This window comes from Coregonus lavaretus (assembly GCF_964263955.1).
Source record: "Coregonus lavaretus genome assembly, contig: HAP1_SCAFFOLD_287, whole genome shotgun sequence".
In the NCBI taxonomy this organism is placed as follows: Eukaryota; Metazoa; Chordata; class Actinopteri; order Salmoniformes; family Salmonidae; genus Coregonus; species Coregonus lavaretus.
Window position 1 is genome coordinate 1 of NW_028156283.1, and position 27,989 is coordinate 27,989.

The window sequence follows — 27,989 nt, forward strand, 5'->3', positions numbered from 1 at the left end:
CAGTCAACACTCACATTTTATAAGTCCAGGTTTCATTGTGTTCTCTCCACCATGTTCCACACTGTAGCGGTAAGCAGAAGAACAGACAGTCATTGAGGGATACACCTGAACTCTCACACACACACACACACACACACACACACACACACACACACACACACACACACACACACACACACACACACACACACACACACACACACACACAAACCACTGGATCCACAGCAACTCAAAAGCTTTTTCTGGGAGTGTGAGTGAGGAAGGATCTTTGCGTTCTCTGCCTCTCCTAGCAGCCTGTCATTCATCACTCAAGCTGTTTGCTAACTCTGCTTCATGCGTTGCCGAAATACGTAGCTCTGTTTGTGCTCAGACAATCCTACATTTCATACATACACACACGCACACCATTCACCTGCACTGCACAGGCCCCAGAAGCACTGAGAATACTGGGCCTCAATTGGCTCTCAGTCACTGCAGCAAATAGCTATCGCCATAATGAAAGGTTTTTAATACGAGTAGCTGTTTTCCCCTGATGTGTCTTTGTCAAACTGTGGAAGTTTATTTACTGGTGAAAGTTATTCTCAATCATTTTAACGTTCAACTGTCTCGGTAATTAGCAGGTTCAATGCAGCGAAGGGGTATTTTGGAATGACACCCTCCATTATATGGTGTGCAAGGACTGAACACTCATTGGTGCAACACAGAATGTACCGAGATAGAAGGAGAGATTGTGGGTGTCTTTATGCCAACAAAGTGTGATTCCAGAGTTTCTACAGTGTTAAGTAGCCTTAGTTATGTTATTTTAAGGACCTATCTTGTGCCTCCTCGCCACAGCGCTACCGTGTCCTCAAGCAACTCAGCGAGAAGAAGCTGAAGGGTTTTTAAAGTGGACAACTTAAACAAAAACCATTCTCTTTTTTCATGAGTGTTCCAGAAGACAGACCTTCATTGCCAGGACAAATAGTGATGTTGTTTCCAAACCAAACTTCAAGGTCTTTAAGTGAGTGTGTGTGTGTGTGTGTGTGTGTGGGGGGGGGGGGGGGGGGGGGGGGGGGGGTCGGTCACATATTAACAGAGCTCTCTGCCTAGGCTTCCTCACGGCACCATGACAACCAATACTTACAAAGTAATCCTTATTTTGAATATTTTTGAAATAGACCAAATTTCTTTTGGGCTGAGAATATAAGACTTATAACTCTGAGAGAGCATCCAAGGGCTAGAATGATGTATATAGAATGTATGACAAACAATAATTTTTAAATATAATTCTAAAATCTTCAGAATTCTGAGATTTTTGTCCATAATACAGAATTCAAGCCAACATTCCAATCTCATTATGACTCAACAATTAAGCTAGGCTACAACCATAGAATTTGGAATTAGAACTTGGCTACAACAAGTTCCAAACCAAAGAAAACAACCAGCATATCCATTCACCACACCATAACTACTCAAGTGTATATCTTTTTAAATCTTCATAAGTGGACAGACATCGCGGAGGAGAGGTGAGTTAGAACATAATAATGTGTAAAAGTGTTTGACTTCTAAGGAAATCAGTGAAGGTAGGCCTACTTATTACCATTTAATAAATTATACCAGTTAGCCTGAAGGTAACTGAAGTTGGAAAACTGGCATGGCCAGACAGTTTTAAGAAAATGACATGGAAAAGATTCACACAAAATAAAAATAAATAAGGAATACATGTTTCTCCATACATATTGATGCAGAGAGAAGTCATTGAGATGGAGAAAGAGATGACTGAAAGTGAGGAGATGGAGAAAGGCAACAAGATGAGGGGGGAACGAGAGATAGAAAGACAAAGAGAAATGGAGGGGCTGCTGAGAATGAGAAAGGAGATTGAGACTTGTAACAAGGTAGACCACTACCGGTGGAAGCTGCAGAGAGAGGTGTTGGAGGAAGTCAACAAGGTGAGGGTGGAACCAGAGCAAGAAAGAGAAAGGCTAATTGAAGAGTTGCTGAGACAGATAAGGGAGACTGAGGCTTCTATTGAGGTAAACTGCTACCAATGGAAGCTGGAGAGAGAGTTGTTTGAGAAACAGAGAGAAAGTGCATTGTCAGACAGAAAAAATATGGAGCTCAAGATGGCAAAGCTGAAGGTGCAGAACATACTGCACATGGCCAAGATAGGGAAGTTGACCGTGGAGAATACGAGGCTGTCAGCTGAGAATGAAAGGGTGAGAGAGGTGTCGGACAAACAGAGAGAAAGCGCAGCGACCGACAAACAAACAATGGTGGACAAGATATCAAAGGTGAAGATGTCCTTGGCCAAGTTATGGAAGGTGACAGTGGAGAACAAGAAGAGACTGTTAGCTGAGAATGAAAGGGTGGGGAAGGAGAGGGTGAGAGAGAGGAATGGATGGAACCTCATAAGAAATGGTTTGGAGACAGCTTTGGCCAAAGCAGACCAGGAGAGGAATCAGACCCTAGTAGCCTGGAAGGAGGACAGGGGGAGATGGGACAAGGCCAAGGCTGGCCTACGAAGCCTCTTGGATCAACGGGGGGAAAGATGGATGAAGGAGAAGGAGGAGATTAAGAGGAGGAGCACGCAGGCAGCAGAGGAGTGGATAATTGAGCTGAGAGAGAAGGAGAGAGCGATAGAGGCTCTGGAAAGAGAAAAGGTGAGGATTCTGTGCCTGAATGGACAAGAGAAGAAGGGATGGGAGATGGAAAAGAGAGAGATGGAGAAGGAGAACTGGAAGATTACAGAGGAGCGGGAGAGAAAGAGTAGTGAAATTGAGAAAATGCAAAGGGACAAAGAGAGATGGGCAATAGAGAAGAGGGATGTGGTGGAGAGGATGAAGGAGGCGTACATAAAGCTGTACCAGATGCAGACTGTCCTGAGGTTCAGAGAGCAAGAGCAGGCACAGGTACAGTACTCCATTTAACCAGTCACAGTTCAGGGAGGTCATAAGTCACCTCCTAATGGTTATACTATCAGATTCAACAGATTAAGATGACTGCATGCTAGAGAAGGAGTAATAATCATATTTCAGATCACTGACCAACATGTATGGACTTTCTCTTTCAGATGGAAACTAAACGCGCCCAGAGAGTCAGGGCAAAGCAGGAGAAAAAGGAGAGGAAAGAAAGAGACTTGTTGGAGAAGAACAAAGTAAAAGAACTGCTCAGAGCTAGAAAAGCAGAGAGTAAGGAAGAAGTGAGGAAGAATAAGGAGAGGGTGAAAGCCCACCTGGACGAGGTGGCAAGGAACTATAACGAAAAGAAACAGAGGGAGAAAGAAAGAGAAAAGCTGTTGAAAAAGGCATATGGCAAAGAAAATCACATGGTGTACATCCCAGACCTCATACTGAAGAAGATGTAAGAACACAACGCATATGGAAGAGTAAATATTATCAGCTAGCATTGGTCAAAAGTTCATTTCTATCTTCTTTCATTTAGTGGAATACTTCATCAATAAAATAATATGAGCATTTATTTGTCAGCATTCATTCCCATATGGAAGAAAGAACACACAAAATATGAGAAAAGTATAAGATGTGGATTAAAGGTTGATGTGGTTACTGAATAATGCAATGTGAAGGGCTAGATTCTATCAAATCGGAGGTGGAACTGCGTTAGAGATGGCAAATCCACAAGCAGCTCCTTGCATTAGCTTATCGCGTACACTGCCATTGGATGCAATGAGAGAGAGAGAGAGGCATCAACAGAATACCCTTAGGTGCATGAATGCCTAGTGTGTTTATGTATACGTGTGTGTCAGAGGAGGCTGGTGGGAGGAGGTATAGGAGGACAGGCTCATTGTAATGGCTGGAATGGAATAAATGGAAGAGTTTCCATATGTTTGATGTGTTTGATACCGTTCCATTTATTCCATTCCAGCCATTCCAATATGCCCATCCTCCTATAGCTCCTCCTACCAGCCTCCTCTGGTGTGTGTGTGTATGTGTCAGTGGTACACGCCTCCGATGAGCAACACTGCTCTTACCCCCTCATCCCCCATCAGTGGCTGTCTCCTGCCCCCTCTCCTCCATCCGTCTCTGGCCACCTCTCTTGCTCCCACTCCTCCATCCCTCTCTGGCACACTCTCCTGCCCCCTCTCCTCCATCCCTCTCTGGCCCACTCTCCTGGCCCCTCTCCTCCATCCCTCTCTGGCCACCTCTCCTCCCACTCCTCCATCCCTCTCCTCCATCCCTCTCTGGCCTATTCTCCTGCCCCCTCTCCTCCATCCCTCTCTGGCCCACTCTCCTGCCCCCTCTCATCCATCCCTCTCTGGACACCTCTCTGGCCACCTCTCCTGCTCCCACTCCTCCATCAATTATTACACTGAGTCTGGCCTTGACCTGGGCCTCCCGGTACCTCTCTGTCATCTCACCAGTTTGTAGTGGCAAATACAAAAAGTTATTGATGCCACTTACTAGTGACCTGGGGATAATTCCATTGCACACAATCCAATAAAAGAGAGAAATCCAATAATTTTAGTCCATTTATTTTCGTTATTTTCTTAAATCATTGTCACTAACAGAAAGAGTACGATATGAAACGGTTGAAAATTGTCTGTGCTCTCAGGCACACTAGTTCCCACCCACACAATTTTAATGTATTTTTTATTTGACCCTTATTTTACCAGGTAAGTTGACTGAGAACACATTCTAATTTACAGCAACGACTTGGGGAATAGTTACAGGGGATAGGAGGCGGGATGAATGAGCCAATTGGAAGCAGGGGATGTGGTCCTCTGTAGCTCAGCTGGTAGAGCACGGCTCTTGTAACGCCAAGGTAGTGGGTTCGATCCCCGGGACCACCCATACACAAAAAAATGAATGCACGCATGACTGTAAGTCGCTTTGGATAAAAGCGTCTGCTAAATGGCATATTATTATTATTAATATTAATTAGGTGTCCATGATTGTATGAGGGTCCAGATTGGGAATTTAGCCAGGACACCGGGGTTAACACCCCTACTCTTACAATAAGTGCCATGGGATCTTTAGTGACCACAGAGAGTCAGGACACCCATTTAACATCCCATCCGAAAGACGCCACCCTACACAGGGCAATGTCCCCAATCACTGCCCTGGGGCATTGCGATATTTTATTTTAGACCAGAGGAAAAAATGCCGGCACTTGCAGTCTAGGTAGGGCTTCATGTGCGAGATCTCTAATAGCGTCATTCTAGTGGAATCCAGAAAGAACAAAACCCTGTCCTCAAACATTTACATTTTATGTATTTAGTCTTCATAATCATCGTCCTTCATCAATTGTGTCTTTTTATTTTTATTTTTGCAAATTTAAAAGACCTAGCTAGCTAAAAGACAAAGTCAACCGGTTCCTTTAAAAATTGCAGCTAATTTTCTCATTCACCTGGCAGCCTTTTATATATTCAATGGGGGGGAAATGTAAATCAGCGGGGCAGTCAGGTGCTAAACAGGTAAATATAGGGATTAAATCAATAGAACACAAACATGATGAATAGCTCCTACAACCCCCTATTCTCTATATAATGCACTGGTCAAAAGTAGTTCAATGTGAATAGGGTGCCACGTGCTCCGTCATCTCGCTGAGTCTGGCCTTGCACTCCCGGTACCTCTGTCATCTTACCTGTTTGAAGAAGCCATTCGTAGTAATTACCGTCTGACCATTTTCAACAGTGCAGCTTTGCTAAGGACTGATCTGAAGTCATGGTCCATATGGAAGTAGATTCTCCCAGGGCTTGCCAGGAATTGTGGCCAGGTATTTCCTCACTCCTCGGCACATTGCACCGATTAAAGAAGAAAGTTGTCCACTGAAAATGTATCTTCTAAAACTCGCTTTGCGCCACAAGCTTGAGTGATGGGGTTCACTTCCAAAAAGGCATTTCCTATATAGCCATACTATAATTTAAAGGCAGACATCAGCGGGCAAACAATTATTTAAGATGAATTCAAATTGAAGGATGATTTAAGCGACGAGGGATAGAAGTTGGGAAACCTCATGATGTTATCACGTCAGACATCACTCTTAAACTTGCTGGAACTGTAATTGAGACTGAGAGTTGAGGTTCAGTTTTATAACTTGTATATAGATAGATAGGATGGAAAACATTATTAACCCCCAAGGACAAATTGATTGAATTTGTTCGAGGGCCAATGTGGGGGTCACAGGTCAGGATCAGACCACCTCCCCTAAAGCATGACACGGGAAAGGTCAGGGGGGCAGATTCCCAGCCAGTAAAACACCCTGAGTGGAAATGTGTGTGTATGTGTCCTCATCTCCTCTACCACTCAGCGGGTTAATGTCTATCCATCCTCCCGCTGGCTGCAGCAACAGGAAGTGAGGTCATGCAGACAGTGTTTTATCAGGCCTTCAGGGAGCCAGTAAATCAGTTCTGTCTGTGTGTGTGCGTGTGTGTGTGCGTGCGTGCATATGTACATGTGCAGTCAGGGTATACGGTGCATGACTCCAAAGGGTAAATCACGCTCTATGTGTGTACTCTCTGTATGAGAGTGTGGGCCTCTCTTAGCAGCAGAGATCTGTCAGTTATGCGGGAGTATGTGGGAGTCCTCTACTGTTCTACAGTGAATTATCTTGGCACCTCAGCAAACTCATCATCGTCTCCCAAAGTACCAGCAGCTTCCCCTTCTCTTTCCTCTCTGTTTGTCTTTCCCTCCGTTGTCTTCTCTCTTCTTTCATTAAGAGCTAAATAAACCAGTGAAGAAGCCTAGCACCACTAGGACTGTGTTCCAGAGCTAGGCATGTCCAGTTGCTCTCTATCCCTCAGTGTTCTGTTGACACATCCTATCATTACTCACTGCTAGTTGTTCAGCAGGATCCATTCTGAGTTTTCAGTCTATGTATAGTCTTCCAGAGGCTTAACATGAACAAATCTGATGTTTTCCACTTAAAGGAAAATATAAAAGCATACTTGGAGGCTGCTCGGAGGCTTTCTTCCCCACCCCAAGGCCGGTATAGCTCTACCAGTGTTGCCAGATTCTATTGCCACTTTCTAGCACAATCAGAACCAAAATCCTGCCCAATCCACTAAAAAGTAGCCACATTTTAACAGATTTCTCTGTGAGCTGGGTGGGCGGGATTTGTATGTTTCTTGCATCGCATTTCTTTTAGGTGTGAAACTACCCAATCTGGCAACACTGAGCTCTACCTCCAGGACCACCAGTGGTAATGAGGGGATAGTAGAGAGGGGCCAGGGGAGGAAGCAGAGGGGGTTGTGGTTGTAGTTACTGGTGCTTCTTCATTTTAACAGAGGTGTGGTCTCCTTGATGGCTTTCTCACACTCCTCTCTCTGGACTGTTAAGCACTTTAGGCCCTGATCTCTCCCCCTACCTTCCTTTTCACTCCTCCTCTCAGACCAACAGCCCTCTTCCTCTGTGTTAGTCTTCAGCTGTGACAGACGCACAGAAGGGTGTCTCCCCTCCTCTAAAAGCTCAGACACACCGGTTGGATTGTCAAACGTTTGCCTGCCGACAGTTTTTTATTTATTTTTATTTCACCTTTATTTAGTACTTAGCACCTCTGAACAGTGTCGGCAGTCAATCTCTTATGTGTTCATTTACATTCACATTTTAGTCATTTAGCAGACGCTCTTATCCAGAGCAACTTACAGTTAGTGAATACATATTTTATGTATTCACTAATGTATTCACACTGTATTTGTTCACACAGCAAAGACCTTGGAAGTCGTCAGCCACTCAGCCTTGTTAAAATACTCCAAACCAGAAGGTGGTAGTAGCGTTGTTTGGCAATGCATATATGTGCGTATTGCTTATGGTCTAGATTCCAAGTTATCTGCGCTAATGTCGTTATTTTGTACAAAGCCCTTGTTGATACTAGCCAGATGGCCACTACTAGATAACTACCTAGCAAGATGATGAAGAAACAATTTAAGGCACTCTCCATAATCCCATATTGCCAGTGCCAGCCCATAGCCAAATGTTTAGCTAACTAGTTAATGTTAGCATATTCGCTAGCTAGCACAACATAGCTAGCTAGCTAAGGACATTGCACTAACTAGGCAGCTAACACAGGCAGCTGTTTAATGGAAACTATCTAATCCATTGTGATTTAATTATAATGGCAATACTAACTACAGTGGTTAGCTGTCTTGGAGGAAGTATTTAGTGTTGTGTGCATTGCGTCTGTGCACTTATCTAGCTACCATCCCATAGCCTACATTGCATATGAAGTGTGACTGGTTCATCTGTGGATGTACGCAGAAAATGCCCTCTTTAAAAATAAATAATTGCTGTCTCCCCCACATGGGGTTTCGTGCTCTCTGACTGGCTCAAAGTCAAGTTATTGGCCACTGACAAGCATTGCTATTCTACAAGTAGAATCGGTAGGTTCGTTGCTACTGGGTCGGCACGCAGCAGGTACCATTTTTGTTCTAGCAAGAGAAGGAACGGCCTCCCTCTGTCATGGCCCAGTACTAAATGACTTTGTAGGATGGTGTGATGAATCACACTTGGTCCTCAATACCAACAAGATCAAAGAGATGTGCATAGATAGACTTCAGGAAGCGAACAACACCCACCTCTGCAACATCTATCAGAGGTCAGAACATAGAGATTGTAGAGGAATACAAATATCTGACTGTCCACTTAGACAATAAGCTTCAGTAGAGTAAATCTACAGACCTGATTTACAAAAAGAGTCAACAGAGACTGTACTTTCTCAAAAAGCTGGGATATTTTAATGTTAACTAAACAGCTTGGGCTAATGTTCCTATCCACCAGTAAGGCCAGCAGGCTAGTCTCTTTCATTGATATATACTGTATGTAACTGTTATGAATTTTGTATTGTCAATTTGTTGTCTACTGTATAAACGCCACTTTAAAAATGTGCATGATAGTGCAACAAAATGTCCCCATGGGGACAATAAAGTCAGTAATGTAAAGTAAGTACTCATCGGCAGTATATCGGCAGTGAGATTCTCAGTGTGTTTCATGCTTAACAGCCCCACCATAGTCACAGTGTCAACACTGCTGTTTGACCACTGTGCTTCATCTCTGTAGAAAACTCATTCAGATGTAGAAAGCTCAGTGATGTGGCAGTAACCGGTAAAGACACATTCCTGTATTTCATTACAAACTGTAGTTTATTGTCCAATTTCAGATGAGTGTTTTCTAGTCTGGCTGGGCTAGAGGCTGGAGCTCTCACCTGTGTCACAGACAGATGTCATGTGTTCATCATACCCCCCTCCCATCCCTCCTCCACACCAACCCCCCCCCCCCCCCCCCCCCCCACACACACACACACACACATACAAACACACAGGTGAGCTGAGGCACATCTGTCTTAGAGTTATCACTCTCCTCCTCAGCAACACTTTCATTAGAAGTTGGCAGAGGCAGCCTGCCTCGTGCGCACACACACACACACACACACACACACACACACACACACACACACACACACACAAACCACTGGATCCACAGCAACTCAAAAGCTTTTTCTGGGAGTGTGAGTGAGGAAGGATCTTTGGGTTCTCTGCCTCTCCTAGCAGCCTGTCATTCATCACTCAAGCTGTTTGCTAACTCTGCTTCATGCGTTGCCAAAATAAGTAGCTCTGTTTGTGCTCAGACAATCCTACATTTCACACATACACACACGCACACCATTCACCTGCACTGCACAGGCCCCAGAAGCACTAAGAATATTGGGCCTCAATTGGCTCTCAGTCACTGCAGCAAATAGCTATCGCCATAATGAAAGGTTTTTAATACGAGTAGCTGTTTTCCCCTGATGTGTCTTTGTCAAACTGTGGAAGTTTATTTAGTGGTGAAAGTCATTCTCAATCATTTTAACGTTCAACTGTCTCGGTAATTAGCAGGTTCAATGCAGCGAAGGGGTATTTTGGAATGACACCCTCCATTATATGGTGTGCAAGGACTGAACACTCGTTGGTGCAACACAGAATGTACCGAGATAGAAGGAGAGATTGTGGGTGTCTTTATGCCAACAAAGTGTGATTCCAGAGTTTCTACAGTGTTAAGTAGCCTTAGTTATGTTATTTTAAGGACCTATCTTGTGCCTCCTCGCCACAGCGCTACCGTGTCCTCAAGCAACTCAGCGAGAAGAAGCTGAAGGGTTTTTAAAGTGGACAACTTAAACGAAAACCATTCTCTTTTTTCATGAGTGTTCCAGAAGACAGACCTTCATTGCCAGGACAAATAGTGATGTTGTTTCCAAACCAAACTTCAAGGTCTTTAAGTGAGTGTGTGTGTGTGGGGGGGGGGGGTCGGTCACATATTAACAGAGCTCTCTGCCTAGGCTTCCTCACGGCACCATGACAACCAATACTTACAAAGTAATCCTTATTTTGAATATTTTTGAAATAGACCAAATTTATTTTGGGCTGAGAATATAAGACTTATAACTCTGAGAGAGCATCCAAGGGCTAGAATGATGTATATAGAATGTATGACAAACAATAATTTTTAAATATAATTCTAAAATCTTCAGAATTCTGAGATTTTTGTCCATAATACAGAATTCAAGCCAACATTCCAATCTCATTATGACTCAACAATTAAGCTAGGCTACAACCATAGAATTTGGAATTAGAACTTGGCTACAACAAGTTCCAAACCAAAGAAAACAACCAGCATGTCCATTCACCACACCATAACTACTCAAGTGTATATCTTTTTAAATCTTCATAAGTGGACAGATATCGCGGAGGAGAGGTGAGTTAGAACATAATAATGTGTAAAAGTGTTTGACTTCTAAGGAAATCAGTGAAGGTAGGCCTACTTATTACCATTTAATAAATTATACCAGTTAGCCTGAAGGTAACTGAAGTTGGAAAACTGGCATGGCCAGACAGTTTTAAGAAAATGACATGGAAAAGATTCACACAAAATAAAAATAAATAAGGAATACATGTTTCTCCATACATATTGATGCAGAGAGAAGTCATTGAGATGGAGAAAGAGATGACTGAAAGTGAGGAGATGGAGAAAGGCAACAAGATGAGGGGGGAACGAGAGATAGAAAGACAAAGAGAAATGGAGGGGCTGCTGAGAATGAGAAAGGAGATTGAGACTTGTAACAAGGTAGACCACTACCGGTGGAAGCTGCAGAGAGAGGTGTTGGAGGAAGTCAACAAGGTGAGGGTGGAACCAGAGCAAGAAAGAGAAAGGCTAATTGAAGAGTTGCTGAGACAGATAAGGGAGACTGAGGCTTCTATTGAGGTAAACTGTTACCAATGGAAGCTGGAGAGAGAGTTGTTTGAGAAACAGAGAGAAAGCGCAGTGTCAGACAGAAAAAATATGGAGCTCAAGATGGCAAAGCTGAAGGTGCAGAACATACTGCACTTGGCCAAGATAGGGAAGTTGACCGTGGAGAACACGAGGCTGTTAGCTGAGAATGAAAGGCAGCGAGAGGTGATGGACAAACAGAGAGAAAGCGCAGCGACCGACAAACAAACAATGGTGGACAAGATATCAAAGGTGAAGATTTCCTTGGCCAAGTTATGGAAGGTGACAGTGGAGAACAAGAAGAGACTGTTAGCTGAGAATGAAACGGTGGGGAAGGAGAGGGTGAGAGAGAGGAATGGATGGAACCTCATAAGAAATGGTTTGGAGACAGCTTTGGCCAAAGCAGACCAGGAGAGGAATCAGACCCTAGTAGCCTGGAAGGAGGACAGGGGGAGATGGGCCAAGGCCAAGGCTGGCCTACGAAGCCTCTTGGATCAACGGGGGGAAAGATGGATGAAGGAGAAGGAGGAGATTAAGAGGAGGAGCACGCAGGCAGCAGAGGAGTGGATAATTGAGCTGAGAGAGAAGGAGAGAGCGATAGAGGCTCTGGAAAGAGAAAAGATGAGGATTCTGTGCCTGAATGGACAAGAGAAGAAGGGATGGGAGATGGAAAAGAGAGAGATGGAGAAGGAGAACTGGAAGATTACAGAGGAGCGGGAGAGAAAGAGTAGTGAAATTGAGAAAATGCAAAGGGACAAAGAGAGATGGGCAATAGAGAAGAGGGATGTGGTGGAGAGGATGAAGGAGGCGTATATAAAGCTGTACCAGATGCAGACTGTCCTGAGGTTCATAGAGCAAGAGCAGGCACAGGTACAGTACTCCATTTAACCAGTCACAGTTCAGGGAGGTCACAAGTCACCTTCTAATGGTTATACTATCAGATTCAACAGATTAAGTTGACTGCATGCTAGAGAAGGAGTAATAATCATATTTCAGATCACTGACCAACATGTATGGACTTTCTCTTTCAGATGGAAACTAAACGCGCCCAGAGAGTCAGGGCAAAGCAGGAGGAAAAGGAGAGGAAAGAAAGAGACTTGTTGGAGAAGAACAAAGTAAAAGAACTGCTCAGAGCTAGAAAAGCAGAGAGTAAGGAAGAAGTGAGGAAGAATAAGGAGAGGGTGAAAGCCCACCTGGACGAGGTGGCAAGGAACTATAACGAAAAGAAACAGAGGGAGAAAGAAAGAGAAAAGCTGTTGAAAAAGGCATATGGCAAAGAAAATCACATGGTGTACATCCCAGACCTCATACTGAAGAAGATGTAAGAACACAACGCATATGGAAGAGTAAATATTATCAGCTAGCATTGGTCAAAAGTTCATTTCTATCTTCTTTCATTTAGTGGAATACTTCATCAATAAAATAATAAGAGCATTTATTTGTCAGCATTCATTCCCATATGGAAGAAAGAACACACAAAATATGAGAAAAGTATAAGATGTGGATTAAAGGTTGATGTGGTTACTGGATAATGCAATGTGAAGGGCTAGATTCTATCAAATCGGAGGTGGAACTGCGTTAGAGATGGCAAGTCCACAAGCAGCTCCTTGCATTAGCTTATCGCGTACACTGCCATTGGATGCAACGAGAGAGAGAGAGAGGCATCAACAGAATACCCTTAGGTGCATGAATGCCTAGTGTGTTTATGTATACGTGTGTATCAGAGGAGGCTGGTGGGAGGAGGTATAGGAGGACAGGCTCATTGTAATGGCTGGAATGGAATAAATGGAAGAGTTTCCATATGTTTGATGTGTTTGATACCGTTCCATTTATTCCATTCCAGCCATTCCAATATGCCCATCCTCCTATAGCTCCTCCTACCAGCCTTCTCTGGTGTGTGTGTGTATGTGTCAGTGGTACACGCCTCCGATGAGCAACACTGCTCTTACCCCCTCATCCCCCATCAGTGGCTGTCTCCTGTCCCCTCTCCTCCATCCGTCTCTGGCCACCTCTCCTGCTCCCACTCCTCCATCCCTCTCTGGCCCACTCTCCTGCCCCCTCTCCTCCATCCCTCTCTGGCCCACTCTCCTGGCCCCTCTCCTCCATCCCTCTCTGGCCACCTCTCCTGCTCCCACTCCTCCATCCCTCTCCTCCATCCCTCTCTGGCCTATTCTCCTGCCCCCTCTCCTCCATCCCTCTCTGGCCCACTCTCCTGCCCCCTCTCATCCATCCCTCTCTGGACACCTCTCTGGCCACCTCTCCTGCTCCCACTCCTCCATCAATTATTACACTGAGTCTGGCCTTGACCTGGGCCTCCCGGTACCTCTCTGTCATCTCACCAGTTTGTAGTGGCAAATACAAAAAGTTATTGATGCCACTTACTAGTGACCTGGGGATAATTCCATTGCACACAATCCAATAAAAGAGAGAAATCCAATAATTTTAGTCCATTTATTTTCGTTATTTTCTTAAATCATTGTCACTAACAGAAAGAGTACGATATGAAACGGTTGAAAATTGTCTGTGCTCTCAGGCACACTAGTTCCCACCCACACAATTGTAATTTATTTTTTATTTTACCCTTATTTTACCAGGTAAGTTGACTGAGAACACATTCTAATTTACAGCAACGACTTGGGGAATAGTTACAGGGGAGAGGAGGCGGGATGAATGAGCCAATTGGAAGCAGGGGATGTGGTCCTCTGTAGCTCAGCTGGTAGAGCACGATGCTTGTAACGCCAAGGTAGTGGGTTCGATCCCCGGGACCACCCATACACAAAAAAAATTATGCACGCATGACTGTAAGTCGCTTTGGATAAAAGCGTCTGCTAAATGGCATATTATTATTATTAATATTAATTAGGTGTCCATGATTGTATGAGGGTCCAGATTGGGAATTTAGCCAGGACACCGGGGTTAACACCCCTACTCTTACAATAAGTGCCATGGGATCTTTGGTGACCACAGAGAGTCAGGACACCCATTTAACATCCCATCCGAAAGACGCCACCCTACACAGGGCAATGTCCCCAATCACTGCCCTGGGGCATTGCGATATTTTATTTTAGACCAGAGGAAAAAATGCCGGCACTTGCAGTCTAGGTAGGGCTTCATGTGCGAGATCTCTAATAGCGTCATTCTAGTGGAATCCAGAAAGAACAAAACCCTGTCCTCAAACATTTACATTTTATGTATTTAGTCTTCATAATCATCGTCCTTCATCAATTGTGTCTTTTTATTTTTATTTTTGCAAATTTAAAAGACCTAGCTAGCTAAAAGACAAAGTCAACCGGTTCCTTTAAAAATTGCAGCTAATTTTCTCATTCACCTGGCAGCCTTTTATATATTCAATGGGGGGGAAATGTAAATCAGCGGGGCAGTCAGGTGCTAAACAGGTAAATATAGGGATTAAATCAATAGAACAAAAACATGATGAATAGCTCCTACAACCCCCTATTCTCTATATAATGCACTGGTCAAAAGTAGTTCAATGTGAATAGGGTGCCACGTGCTCCGTCATCTCGCTGAGTCTGGCCTTGGACTCCCGGTACCTCTGTCATCTTACCTGTTTGAAGAAGCCATTCGTAGTAATTACCGTCTGACCATTTTCAACAGTGCAGCTTTGCTAAGGACTGATCTGAAGTCATGGTCCATATGGAAGTAGATTCTCCCAGGGCTTGCCAGGAATTGTGGCCAGGTATTTCCTCACTCCTCGGCACATTGCACCGATTAAAGAAGAAAGTTGTCCACTGAAAATGTATCTTCTAAAACTCGCTTTACGCCACAAGCTTGAGTGATGGGGTTCACTTCCAAAAAGGCATTTCCTATATAGCCATACTATACTTTAAAGGCAGACATCAGCGGGCAAACAATTATTTAAGATGAATTCAAATTGAAGGATGATTTAAGCGACGAGGGATAGAAGTTGGAAAACCTCATGATATCATCACGTCAGACATCACTCTTAAACTTGCTGGAACTGTAATTGAGACTGAGAGTTGAGGTTCAGTTTTATAACTTGTATATAGATAGATAGGATGGAAAACATTATTAACCCCCAAGGACAAATTGATTTAATTTGTTCGAGGGCCAATGTGGGGGTCACAGGTCAGGATCAGACCACCTCCCCTAAAGCATGACACGGGAAAGGTCAGGGGGGCAGATTCCCAGCCAGTAAAACACCCTGAGTGGAAATGTGTGTGTATGTGTCCTCATCTCCTCTACCACTCAGCGGGTTAATGTCTATCCATCCTCCCGCTGGCTGCAGCAACAGGAAGTGAGGTCATGCAGACAGTGTTTTATCAGGCCTTCAGGGAGCCAGTAAATCAGTTCTGTCTGTCTGTGTGTGTGCGTGTGTGTGTGCGTGCGTGCATATGTACATGTGCAGTCAGGGTATACGGTGCATGACTCCAAAGGGTAAATCACGCTCTATGTGTGTACTCTCTGTATGAGAGTGTGGGCCTCTCTTAGCAGCAGAGATCTGTCAGTTATGCGGGAGTATGTGGGAGTCCTCTACTGTTCAACAGTGAATTATCTTGGCACCTCAGCAAACTCATCATCGTCTCCCAAAGTACCAGCAGCTTCCCCTTCTCTTTCCTCTCTGTTTGTCTTTCCCTCCGTTGTCTTCTCTCTTCTTTCATTAAGAGCTAAATAAACCAGTGAAGAAGCCTAGCACCACTAGGACTGTGTTCCAGAGCTAGGCATGTCCAGTTGCTCTCTATCCCTCAGTGTTCTGTTGACACATCCTATCATTACTCACTGCTAGTTGTTCAGCAGGATCCATTCTGAGTTTTCAGTCTATGTATAGTCTTCCAGAGGCTTAACATGAACAAATCTGATGTTTTCCACTTAAAGGAAAATATAAAAGCATACTTGGAGGCTGCTCGGAGGCTTTCTTCCCCACCCCAAGGCCGGTATAGCTCTACCAGTGTTGCCAGATTCTATTGCCACTTTCTAGCACAATCAGAACCAAAATCCTGCCCAATCCACTAAAAAGTAGCCACATTTTAACAGATTTCTCTGTGAGCTGGGTGGGCGGGATTTGTATGTTTCTTGCATCGCATTTCTTTTAGGTGTGAAACTACCCAATCTGGCAACACTGAGCTCTACCTCCAGGACCACCAGTGGTAATGAGGGGATAGTAGAGAGGGGCCAGGGGAGGAAGCAGAGGGGGTTGTGGTTGTAGTTACTGGTGCTTCTTCATTTTAACAGAGGTGTGGTCTCCTTGATGGCTTTCTCACACTCCTCTCTCTGGACTGTTAAGCACTTTAGGCCCTGATCTCTCCCCCTACCTTCCTTTTCACTCCTCCTCTCAGACCAACAGCCCTCTTCCTCTGTGTTAGTCTTCGGCTGTGACAGACGCACAGAAGGGTGTCTCCCCTCCTCTAAAAGCTCAGACAGACCGGTTGGATTGTCAAACGTTTGCCTGCCGACAGTTTTTTATTTGTTTTTATTTCACCTTTATTTAGTACTTAGCACCTCTGAACAGTGTCGGCAGTCAATCTCTTATGTGTTCATTTACATTTACATTTTAGTCATTTAGCAGACGCTCTTATCCAGAGCGACTTACAGTTAGTGAATACATATTTTATGTATTCACTAATGTGTTCACACTGTATTTGTTCACACAGCAAAGACCTTGGAAGTCGTCAGCCACTCAGCCTTGTTAAAATACTCCAAACCAGAAGGTGGTAGTAGCGTTGTTTGGCAATGCATATATGTGCGTATTGCTTATGGTCTAGATTCCAAGTTATCTGCGCTAATGTCGTTATTTTGTACAAAGCCCTTGTTGATACTAGCCAGATGGCCACTACTAGATAACTACCTAGCAAGATGATGAAGAAACAATTTAAGGCACTCTCCATAATCCCATATTGCCAGTGCCAGCCCATAGCCAAATGTTTAGCTAACTAGTTAATGTTAGCATATTCGCTAGCTAGCACAACATAGCTAGCTAGCTAAGGACATTGCACTAACTAGGCAGCTAACACAGGCAGCTGTTTAATGGAAACGATCTAATCCATTGTGATTTAATTATAATGGCAATACTAACTACAGTGGTTAGCTGTCTTGGAGGAAGTATTTAGTGTTGTGTGCATTGCGTCTGTGCACTTATCTAGCTACCATCCCATAGCCTACATTGCATATGAAGTGTGACTGGCTCATCTGTGGATGTACGCAGAAAATGCCCTCTTTAAAAATAAATAATTGCTGTCTCCCCCACATGGGGTTTCGTGCTCTCTGACTGGCTCAAAGTCAAGTTATTGGCCACTGACAAGCATTGCTATTCTACAAGTAGAATCGGTAGGTTCGTTGCTACTGGGTCGGCACGCAGCAGGTACCATTTTTGTTCTAGCAAGAGAAGGAACGGCCTCCCTCTGTCATGGCCCAGTACTAAATGACTTTGTAGGATGGTGTGATGAATCACACTTGGTCCTCAATACCAACAAGATCAAAGAGATGTGCATAGATAGACTTCAGGAAGCGAACAACACCCACCTCTGCAACATCTATCAGAGGTCAGAACATAGAGATTGTAGAGGAATATAAATATCTGACTGTCCACTTAGACAATAAGCTTCAGTTGAGTAAATCTACAGACCTGATTTACAAAAAGAGTCAACAGAGACTGTACTTTCTCAAAAAGCTGGGATCTTTTAATGTTAACTGTACTATACTGACTGTGTTTTACAAATCTTAGTATTTAAACTTTTTGCATTGTTTGTTGGTTTGGCAATGCCACTGTCAGACAGAAAAATATGCTGAGAAGGATTATCACCACAGCAAGCAAGGTGATGAGATCTTTAAGTTCAGAGCCCTCAGCAAGGCTCACAAAAACAATTTAGACCCAAGCCACCCCCGTACCTGAACTTTGAACTACTCCCCTCTGGGTGCAGGTATAGGGCACACCCCGGCAGGAAAAACAGAACTAGACAAACATTTGTGCCAGGTGTGATATCCCTCCTAAACAGCTTGGGCTAATGTTCCTATCCACCAGTAAGGCCAGCAGGGTAGTCTCTTTCATTGATATATACTGTATGTAACTGTTATGAATTTTGTATTGTCAATTTGTTGTCTACTGTATAAACGCCACTTTAAAAATGTGCATGATAGTGCAACAAAATGTCCCCATGGGGACAATAAAGTCAGTAATGTAAAGTAAGTACTCATCGGCAGTATATCGGCAGTGAGATTCTCAGTGTGTTTCATGCTTAACAGCCCCACCATAGTCACAGTGTCAACACTGCTGTTTGACCACTGTGCGTCATCTCTGTAGAAAACTCATTCAGATGTAGAAAGCTCAGTGATGTGGCAGTAACCTGTAAAGACACATCCCTGTATTTCATTACAAACTGTAGTTTATTGTCCAATTTCAGATGAGTGTTTTCTAGTCTGGCTGGGCTAGAGGCTGGAGCTCTCACCTGTGTCACAGACAGATGTCATGTGTTCATCATACCCCCCTCCCATCCCTCCTCCACACCAAACCCCCCCCCCCCCCCCCCCCCCCCCCCCACACACACACACACACACACACACACACACACACACATACAAACACACAGGTGAGCTGAGGCACATCTGTCTTAGAGTTATCACTCTCCTCCTCAGCAACACTTTCATTAGGAGTTGGCAGAGGCAGCCTGCCTCGTGCGCACACACACACACACACACACACACACACACACACACACACACACACACACACACACACACACACACACACAAACCACTGGATCCACAGCAACTCAAAAGCTTTTTCTGGGAGTGTGAGTGAGGAAGGATCTTTGGGTTCTCTGCCTCTCCTAGCAGCCTGTCATTCATCACTCAAGCTGTTTGCTAACTCTGCTTCATACGTTGCCAAAATAAGTAGCTCTGTTTGTGCTCAGACAATCCTACATTTCACACATACACACACGCACACCATTCACCTGCGCTGCACAGGCCCCAGAAGCACTGAGAATACTGGGCCTCAATTGGCTCTCAGTCACTGCAGCAAATAGCTATCGCCATAATGAAAGGTTTTTAATACGGGTAGCTGTTTTCCCCTGATGTGTCTTTGTCAAACTGTGGAAGTTTATTTAGTGGTGAAAGTCATTCTCAATCATTTTAACGTTCAACTGTCTCGGTAATTAGCAGGTTCAATGCAGCGAAGGGGTATTTTGGAATGACACCCTCCATTATATGGTGTGCAAGGACTGAACACTCGTTGGTGCAACACAGAATGTACCGAGATAGAAGGAGAGATTGTGGGTGTCTGTATGCCAACAAAGTGTGATTCCAGAGTTTCTACAATGTTAAGTAGCCTTAGTTATGTTATTTTAAGGACCTATCTTGTGCCTCCTCGCCACAGCGCTACCGTGTCCTCAAGCAACTCAGCGAGAAGAAGCTGAAGGGTTTTAAAAGTGGACAACTTTACGGTGGCCGGGAAGTGCAAAGCAACATTACAAAGAATGAAACACTTTTACAAAGCTCGAGACAAATTTACATTTTGGAAAACAAATTTACATTTTGGAAAACAAATTTACATTTTGGAAAACAAATGTACATTTTATAAAACAAATTTACATTTTAGAAAACAAATTTACATTTTAGAAAACAAATTAACAAGACGCAAAACACTTTTACCAGTCCCGAAACAAATTTACAAATTACAGATTCGTCACGGAAAGGGAATGTACCATATACCGGAAGTGACGAGCGTGGTCTTTTCGTGTTGTTGTCGTGGAGTTTATGGCGTCAAAAAAGTTTATGGTGACCGCCCGAACATGGACTGCGGCCGAGGGATGTTTTGCCCGTTTTGTGGCAAACACATGAACAGCTTAACGCGGTTTTGCTTTACGTGTGGTCGGTGTTTGGAGTTTTTAAAGGACGCGGACCAGACGGAAACATTGGAAACACAGGGGACGTCTCGACAGCCGGACAGTGCTATGCAAAGTAAGTTTAGCAAAACCAAAATGCTAGCTATCTAAGGACAGTAACGCTAATGATTTTTTGAGCGGCTTCTAACTTTCTGTTTCGGAACTCTGTCCATTTCTGCAGAACAACCATGCCCATCATGGTTGTTCTAGGGCGGCAGGTAGCTTAGTGGTTAAGAGCGTTGTGCCAGTAACCGAAAGGTTGCTGGTTCTAATCCCTGAGCCGACTAGGTGAAAAATCTGTCGATGTGCCCTTGAGCAAGGCACTTAACCCTAATTGCTCCTGTAAGTCGCTCTGGATAAGAGCGTCTGCTAAATGACCAATTATTTATTTATACAAACAGTTCATGGAGTACAGAAGCTCGAAATCAAAAGAACGACAGTCTTTTAACTATGGGCCAAAAGGAAGATATAGGCCTAAAGAAAGAAAACACGTCCAGGTAAGGTGTACTGACCGTCCTTTACAATTTTGCAATGCTCTATATGTATTTGTGTATATTTATTTTACCTATGTATACATTAATTATATCTTTGTTATTTTACTAGATAAACGTAGGATTGATGGTGCCAAGTGGAACTGATTTAAAACCTCTAAGAGGGAAAACACTACAGTTATTTACAGACCCAGAGGTAGCAGCACCTGATCTACTGAAACAAGCTGTCCAGAAAATGACAACATTTAACAAGGACATGCACGAAGGACCTTATGTCCTTTTGTATCCAGACTGCTCAGAGGTGGTTCATGTGCCTGGGTCAGAAAGGCCATTCAAATTGGCAGAATATAAAAAGGAAATAGGAAAGGCATATTCCAAGATCACTTTTTTCATTTGCCTAGAAAAACACTATAAAAGAGGTTAGTGGATCTCATGATTCAATATTTTTACATATTTAGATACTCTGCTGGAGGATAGATAATGGTTGTTTGAATTATTTTTTTCAGTGGATGATACCTCAGACTCTGATTCTGAAATTGTCATCACAACAAGGAGCACAGCTGAACTCAATCGTGCTGACACTTTGGTACATCAGTTATTTCTCTTTTTTAAAAATGTTTATGTATGTTTGTATTTATTCATTTTCATATAATTTATTAATTAGATGTACATTGGATTTTAAGCATAAAATCAATGCCCTGGTCAATATTTTAGTGGAAAAAGGCTTGTTTTGATTATTTTTCAGTAACTATTATACAGTAACACAGACAACCATTCAGCATTGATATATACTGTATGTGGTAATGGAAAAATAATGGAACCTGTTGAAAGTTGTTGATCATTTTATCCGTTTCCTCTCAGGTTTTTGAACCACAAAATTGAAGTACTCCCAAACACAAGCTGGACGATGAAAGGTAGGTGTTGCACACTTGGACACAAAGGAATTTTCACACGTGCAATAATAATTCATATTTTGTTGGAATACAGTGCTTTCACTACCAGGTAAAGTGCAATTTCACCTTTTTTTTTATTTAACTCACAAAACTGATAAAACTACTAGCAGATATTTCACTACTTATTCACATACACATTATACATACATTTATATTGCTGCACATAAGCTCAACGTTGCTACATGCTATCAGCTGTTTCTGTAACTGACTGCAGTGCCCCCTCGCTCCCTACCTAAAGAACCCACAGCTGCCTGTGTGAGCAGAGCTTTACAGAATAAACCCACTGAAATACAGTTGCTCTTGCAGTTGAATAAACAAAAATTAACCAAACCATTAAAAAAAACACGTGAGAATGAAGTGGGGGGTATCCACTGTCCATTCATATGTCCCACATCACTGTCGATCCTGCATAGGTACTATAGGCCTTTACTGAAGTGGCACGGTCATCCAGAACCAACTTAAAGAACTCCAGCACGTTTCGGCATCTAGCCTTTGTCAGGGAGTCAAATAGATGTAATGAGAGACACTGGGTTTTTTCTAGTGGTAATCCACCAATAGGAAACATGGGACACATCCATATACATAATGTTGACATGATTTGACTATTGTAGGCCTGAAGGACACCTACTGGTTTTAAGATGTCTACAACACCTACTCTAGCCCAGAACACCTTGGACACTAGAAAAGACCCATTGTCTCTCATTTCATCTGTTTGACTCGCTGACGAAGGCTAGATGCAAAAATGCATTAAAGTTCTTCTAAATTGGTTCTGTATGGCTTGGCCACTTACAATACAAGCATTTTAATAGTTAAAAAATAGTAGTTTGAGCTTTATTTTATTTTAAACCTTTTCCATTAAAAAAGAAACTCAAACTAACTCAGATTTGAGTCCAGGAAGCGCTCCTATGTTCTCAAAATAATCTTTTTTTTTAATACATCTTTCTGTTCCCTCTACTACTACATGCTACTCAAAGCTACATTATAGCCTTTATCATGGAGCTAATCATTTTAATATGTTTTATCATGTTTCAGAGATGCACCAGGACAATCAACAATTCAGCCTGGACAGGTAATAAGGCAGAGTGTGGCAGCATGACATTTCTTGCTTTCAGTGTTGTTGTTTCAGACATTTTAATCTTTTTTTCAGATAGTAATATCTGATGCTGAGGATCTGGATCCACCGGAAGCAAATCCAGAAAAAATGTCTTGCTACAGGTAAGGAAAAAAAAAAAAAAGATAATGACTGACATAATTTAAATGTATTGAACTGATTACATGGGGAAGACATTTTTGTTTGTAAGATGTTTTAACATGGAAATGGCAATTTCCCAACAGTAAATACACAGACCTGTATTCATCAAATGTTGAGCAGGAGGACGAAGAGCCGGTTGCTGTCAATGTGAAGAATTTCCAACACACAGCAATGTAATATGCTTTTGACTATAGCACTCCAGTTTTTTCACTGTACAATAGTTCTTGTATATCTGGAATATCCACAAATTAATTAACTTTTTGTCATTACAGGGAGGAGACGGACATTGCATTACCTGACATCGTAGCAAACCTGTCTCTTCCTATTGATCATAAAAAAGTCAGCCGGTTTAACATCTCAAGGGCTAATGTTTGGGATGGGGCAGTCAGAGGTTTCAAGCGTACAACATATTCTGAAACCTGTGACATGCTGGTGAAATTTACTGATGATACTGGTGTTCTGGAAGAGGGAATTGACACTGGTGGTCCAAGACGAGAGTTTTTAACTCTACTGATGAAACACCTAAAAGACCGGCCCATTTTTGATGGACCAGAAGGACATCGGTTCTTGGTCTACAATGCAAAGGGTATGCATATTGGTTGGATGTGTACTATAGGCTACTAATGGTTGGTTAATGCTCTTTGACCAGATATATCACATGACATATGCTTGCATATTACAGTATATACAGTAATGCATTGTTTTAATTTTGCAATATGAATTCATTCACAGCTGTTAGGGAGGATGAATACTACTTGGCAGGAAAGATGATTGCTGTGTCAGTTGTGCATGGAGGTTCAGGACCCCATTTCCTGTCAGAAGATCTTGTACATTATCTTGCAGGCCAGCCTTCATTCAAAGCAACAAATAATTTAATAACTGATGAAGAAATAGGGAAAGCTTTGCAAGAGGTGAGAATAGCATAAGGGTATGGTAGGGCAGAGTTTTTCATACTTACTGCAGTGTTTTTGAGACAATGTTTACTTCCTATATCACGTGCAGAATATATTTAATTAATTTATTAGTTTTTGATAGTGTAAGATTACACCTTGCTATATACGTTATTAAAAAAATAGGCAAGGAGATACAGTGCATACAGTTATTGACTGGGGTGTTTTTGCCCATTTTCATGTCTTTCAGATTGAGAATGCTGCTTCATTGGATGCTCTGCAAGAATGTATGATGAGACACAGCACAATGTTACAGACAGTAGGTTGTCTGAGACATGTGGCTACTGTGGAAGAAAATAAAGAAATCGTGTCAGACTACCTCCAATGGTATATCATTGACCGCAACTCATCTGTAATTGACAGGTAAGATGATATTTGTAGTGATGAGATTTTTATTTATTTATGTATGAATTTTTTGATTGAAATGCCTCATGGTCCCCATCTTTGGTTTATGCAAGTATGTATATCTGTTATCAATTTGTCCTTAATCAGAATTTGTACCTTAGTGTATTTCAACGGATATGTGATGTCACTTCATTCTGTGTCAAACTACAGTGCCTTCATTAAGTCTGCACACCTTTATAGATTCAATTTAAAATATATTTAAATCCTTTTCCTCATCAATCTACACACAATACATCATAATGACAAAGCAAAAACAGAAATTAGATCTTAGGTTTCTCCTCCTGACTAACTCTTCCATAGAGGAAAATCAGTCCAGTTACCCCTTAAAGTGATCCATCCACCTCTGCTGCACATCTGGCAGCAGAGTGATGGTTTGAGGCTCACTTTACCCATCAAACCCTTGATGACTTGCTGCTGTTTATCCAACCACCTGCTCCATACTGTAGCAGTGTCATTTACATATGGATCTATTTCTGCCCTCAGTTCTCATAGAGATCCTGACATGCAGAGAGGTTTTAGTATCTCTTGTTAATGTCCCTGAAAATCAGATATAAAGAGTGTGGTGATGTTGTGTGTAAAGCCTGTAGCTTCATACACGAGGAATCCAGGCTGGAATTACTCCCAAAGGTGCTTCAACAGTGTACTGAGAAAATGGTTAATTAACTTGTGCGAATGTGATATTCCAGTTTTTAATTTTTATTAAATTTGCTACAATTTCTAAAAACTTGTTTTTGCTTTGTCATTATGATGTATTTTGTGTAGGATGATGAGGAAAAAGATTAATATTACTATTTTAAATTGAATCTATAACGAAACAAAGTTGTGAAAAAGTGCAATGGGTGTGTAGACTTTCTGAAGGCATCGTGTGAGTGCTCAAGCCACCCATCCGTCTGTGTCATTCCAGTCTTTTGTTTCTGTGTGTTATACTTACAGTTTGTAACAATTAACGTTTAATGTGCAATGCAAAAATAGGGTTTTTGAAATCAATTTTCAACAATGTTAAGGTGGATAGTAATTGTAGAGAAGAGAATATTTAATAGTTTTCTTTAGATAATTTTAAATTCAATTGGCACTACACAGCAGTGAAACAATGTTTGTGTTCACTCTGTAGATTCAGAGATGGTCTTTCAACCCTGGAGTTTTTGACTGCACTACAGCAACACCCTACTTTGCTGGTCCCTGTCATGTGCCACTCTGAAAGGCGACTCACTGCTTTTGAACTTGAGACTCTTCAAACCTGACCTCAGTCCTTCGGGGAGTAATCGAAGACTTAAAGAAAGTCAAACCATGGCCTACTGGGCAGACTATCTCCTTGATTGTGAAGGTTTGTTAGTTAGTTTTTTATAACTAGTTAAGAAAACACATGGCAGTGATGTATCTGAATTGTTTTTCTTTGCAGAAGGCCAGGCTGCTGTGTCTGTGGAAGATATTTTTATGTTTGCTACTGGGCTGTCTTCACTTCCCCCATCTGGCTTGGAACCACTGCCTCAAATAGAGTTCCTGGAGGACTCTGCGTTCCCAATGGCAAATACATGTTCAAACTCCTTGAGATTACCACTCCTAGACTCATACACTTTGTTTAAGTCACAAATGGACTTTGGAATTCAAAATAGTCCAGGATTCGGCTGTTTCTAAGCTATATGATGGATGACCCCTAGAGTTAAGACTCTGAAAAAGTTGTTGTTGTTAAAGGTTAGGGTTGGGCATCATTTAGATTTTAACGATTCTGATTCCAATTCTGATTCTTCCTTTTGATTCCGGTTCTTATCGATTCTCGATTCCGATTCTTTGAGTGGTGGAGTTGAAACGGGTCACATGCTTATTTCACAAATAAGAGGAAAGTTTTATTTTGATTCAAAGGTGGGTTGCAGTTTGACGGGGCTTTTTCAATGTAAAATAAAGCCACACTAGAGCACCGCTTACTGTGCTCCATGGCTGCAACACAACAAGCACCTGGCAGCTACAGAAACCAAAACTTGCGCATGTTAAATTTGGAACCCATGATCAGATTTGAAACCCAATCCTCCAAAACGATTCCAATAAAGAAACAATTCCGATGGAATCGTAATTTTTTTAACTATTCCAAGTAGGAATTGGTTCTTGATGCCCAACCCTATTAAAAGGTGCACTTTTAAAGTGCAGTTGCCAAAGTTGTTTTTATAATGTTACTGTATGTGAGCATGTTCTTTTCTCACAGTAAACATTTTGAAAATGTTTTAGATCCATTACTCTCAATACTACAAAAGTGTAATAAATACTGATTACTATTTTTGATTAATTTACTTCACACTTAAACAATTAAGCTTTGGGTGACAGATTCATAAATATTGTGTTCAGACAGACAGCAGTATTCCACCACTACAAAAAACCCTCCCTTTTTGATCATTTCATAGCTGAGCCATTTCTTTTAGTTTCATGTACAGTTCGGATGCAGACTCCCAGTTGTCTGGCTTCTGTAACTGATTGTGTTCCATGGCAAAGTCCAAGTACTCCTGCATGTTTGGGTCCCCACAAGGAGTCATTGACAGGCTAGCCTCAGGAAGGGCATCCAGTTCAGCTTGTTCACTTTGAAATCCGCAGTCTCTGGAGCCAAACCTATGTTAAATAGAATACATAATTGCATTTATTTTCATTTAAGCTAAAACGTTACATTAATGCTTTTATCTGTTTATTATCACCAATGTATCACCTGTGTGGTAAGTAGTAGAGTTCATTGGGCACTCCTCCTGGACATGCTGCTGTTCTGGAAGGGCGAATCCTGTGGCTGTTCCACAGTCTCACACACTCATCCAAGTCCTTCTGAATAACATCACCAAAGCAATATCTCAATAGGCATTGATGCTCATGACTCCCGTTGAAGTATCCGGCATCTCTAAGGTCGGCAAATAACTCCATCCAGAACTGAGACCTATAGAAATGGATACAAATGTTTAGTTATACTATAAATAATAAAGGTTAGTTATAATGAAATGTATGGTCTGTGCATCTTTTGGTCATTCGATTTTCTTTTCAGGAACAGCTACTTTTCCTGACGGGCAGGATTTGCTTTACAAATTTGTATTGATAATTATTGTGCTCGTTTTTCATTAATCGTTCCTGAGAAGAAAATCGAATGACCAAAAGATGCAATGACCCTTTATGAAGACAACTCACCTTCCCTTTCTAAATATAGACCACCAGGACTCAATACGCTGGTTATTTATAGATGAGCCGTACATGTGGCTGGACGCTCCAGAGTAGTAGTCACTGTGATGGTGGCGTAGGGTACATTGAATTGCAGCCATTATGCCGTTCTCAGTGCCGCAATCAGTCCTCAGTCTCATGGGGATGACACCGAGGTTTCGCACACATGACAGGAAATAGTGAGCAATCACTGTTGGGTTATTATTTGTTGGTCCACATTGAAGCCACAATACTTTACATGAAAATCCATCTATGCATCCCGAAATGGCCAAACCGAATGGCTTAAGTTTGTCATAACCATCTGCGTGCCACATATAGTTAGGTCCCATTGAGTAGTTGTCCAGGTCCACGAAGTTCAAATCTGATGGCGTTACTCACGGCGTTTGGCGAGGAATAATCCTTTCTGCGGTACAACCCGGCTTCGTTCAGTTTACTTTTAAGAGTCCTCAAGCTGATGTTTACACCGTGTAGACTTGACATCATGTCCACGATTACAGCGTACGAGTGACCCTCGTTAAAATATTGAACGCAATGATGCAGTATTTCTGGTCCGCGTCCTTTAAAAACTCCAAACACCGACCACACGTAAAGCAAAACCGCGTTAAGCTGTTCATGTGTTTGCCACAAAACGGGCAAAACATCCCTCGGCCGCAGTCCATGTTCGGGCGGTCACCATAAACTTATTTGACGCCATAAACTCTACAACAACAACACGAAAAG

The 27,989-nt window shown here is 42.4% G+C and overlaps 2 protein-coding genes and 3 long non-coding RNA genes across 5 annotated transcripts in view; 3 read left to right on the top strand and 2 right to left on the bottom strand.

Moving 5' to 3' along the window:
* Positions 1-3: 3 nt before the first annotated feature.
* LOC311126502 (NLR family CARD domain-containing protein 3-like) overlaps positions 4-27,989 on the bottom strand; it is a gene marked incomplete at its 3' end in the record, with an annotated part of 115,138 nt that continues 87,152 nt past the window's right edge. Inside the window, exon 6 of the mRNA XM_084200497.1 lies at positions 4-61. Coding sequence (XP_084056623.1) covers positions 4-61 — 58 coding nt within the window. The remainder of the gene's footprint in view (positions 62-27,989) is intronic.
* LOC311126499 lies at positions 20,433-21,417 on the top strand. The gene is made up of 4 exons (XR_014612999.1): positions 20,433-20,532; positions 20,639-20,945; positions 21,033-21,112; positions 21,388-21,417. It is a non-coding gene; the product is annotated as an uncharacterized lncRNA (long non-coding RNA).
* On the top strand, positions 21,413-23,941 carry LOC311126497 (G2/M phase-specific E3 ubiquitin-protein ligase-like). The gene is made up of 6 exons (XM_084200496.1): positions 21,413-21,440; positions 22,512-22,548; positions 22,627-22,694; positions 22,815-22,904; positions 23,004-23,317; positions 23,872-23,941. The coding sequence occupies exons 3-6, from the start codon at positions 22,681-22,683 to the stop codon at positions 23,874-23,876; spliced, it is 423 nt and encodes a 140-aa protein (XP_084056622.1). The 5' UTR covers positions 21,413-21,440; positions 22,512-22,548; positions 22,627-22,680; the 3' UTR covers positions 23,877-23,941.
* LOC311126500 lies at positions 24,858-26,353 on the top strand. The gene is made up of 2 exons (XR_014613000.1): positions 24,858-25,410; positions 25,486-26,353. It is a non-coding gene; the product is annotated as an uncharacterized lncRNA (long non-coding RNA).
* On the bottom strand, positions 26,352-27,452 carry LOC311126498. The gene is made up of 3 exons (XR_014612998.1): positions 27,240-27,452; positions 26,776-26,994; positions 26,352-26,681 (listed from the first exon to the last, which is right to left on the bottom strand). It is a non-coding gene; the product is annotated as an uncharacterized lncRNA (long non-coding RNA).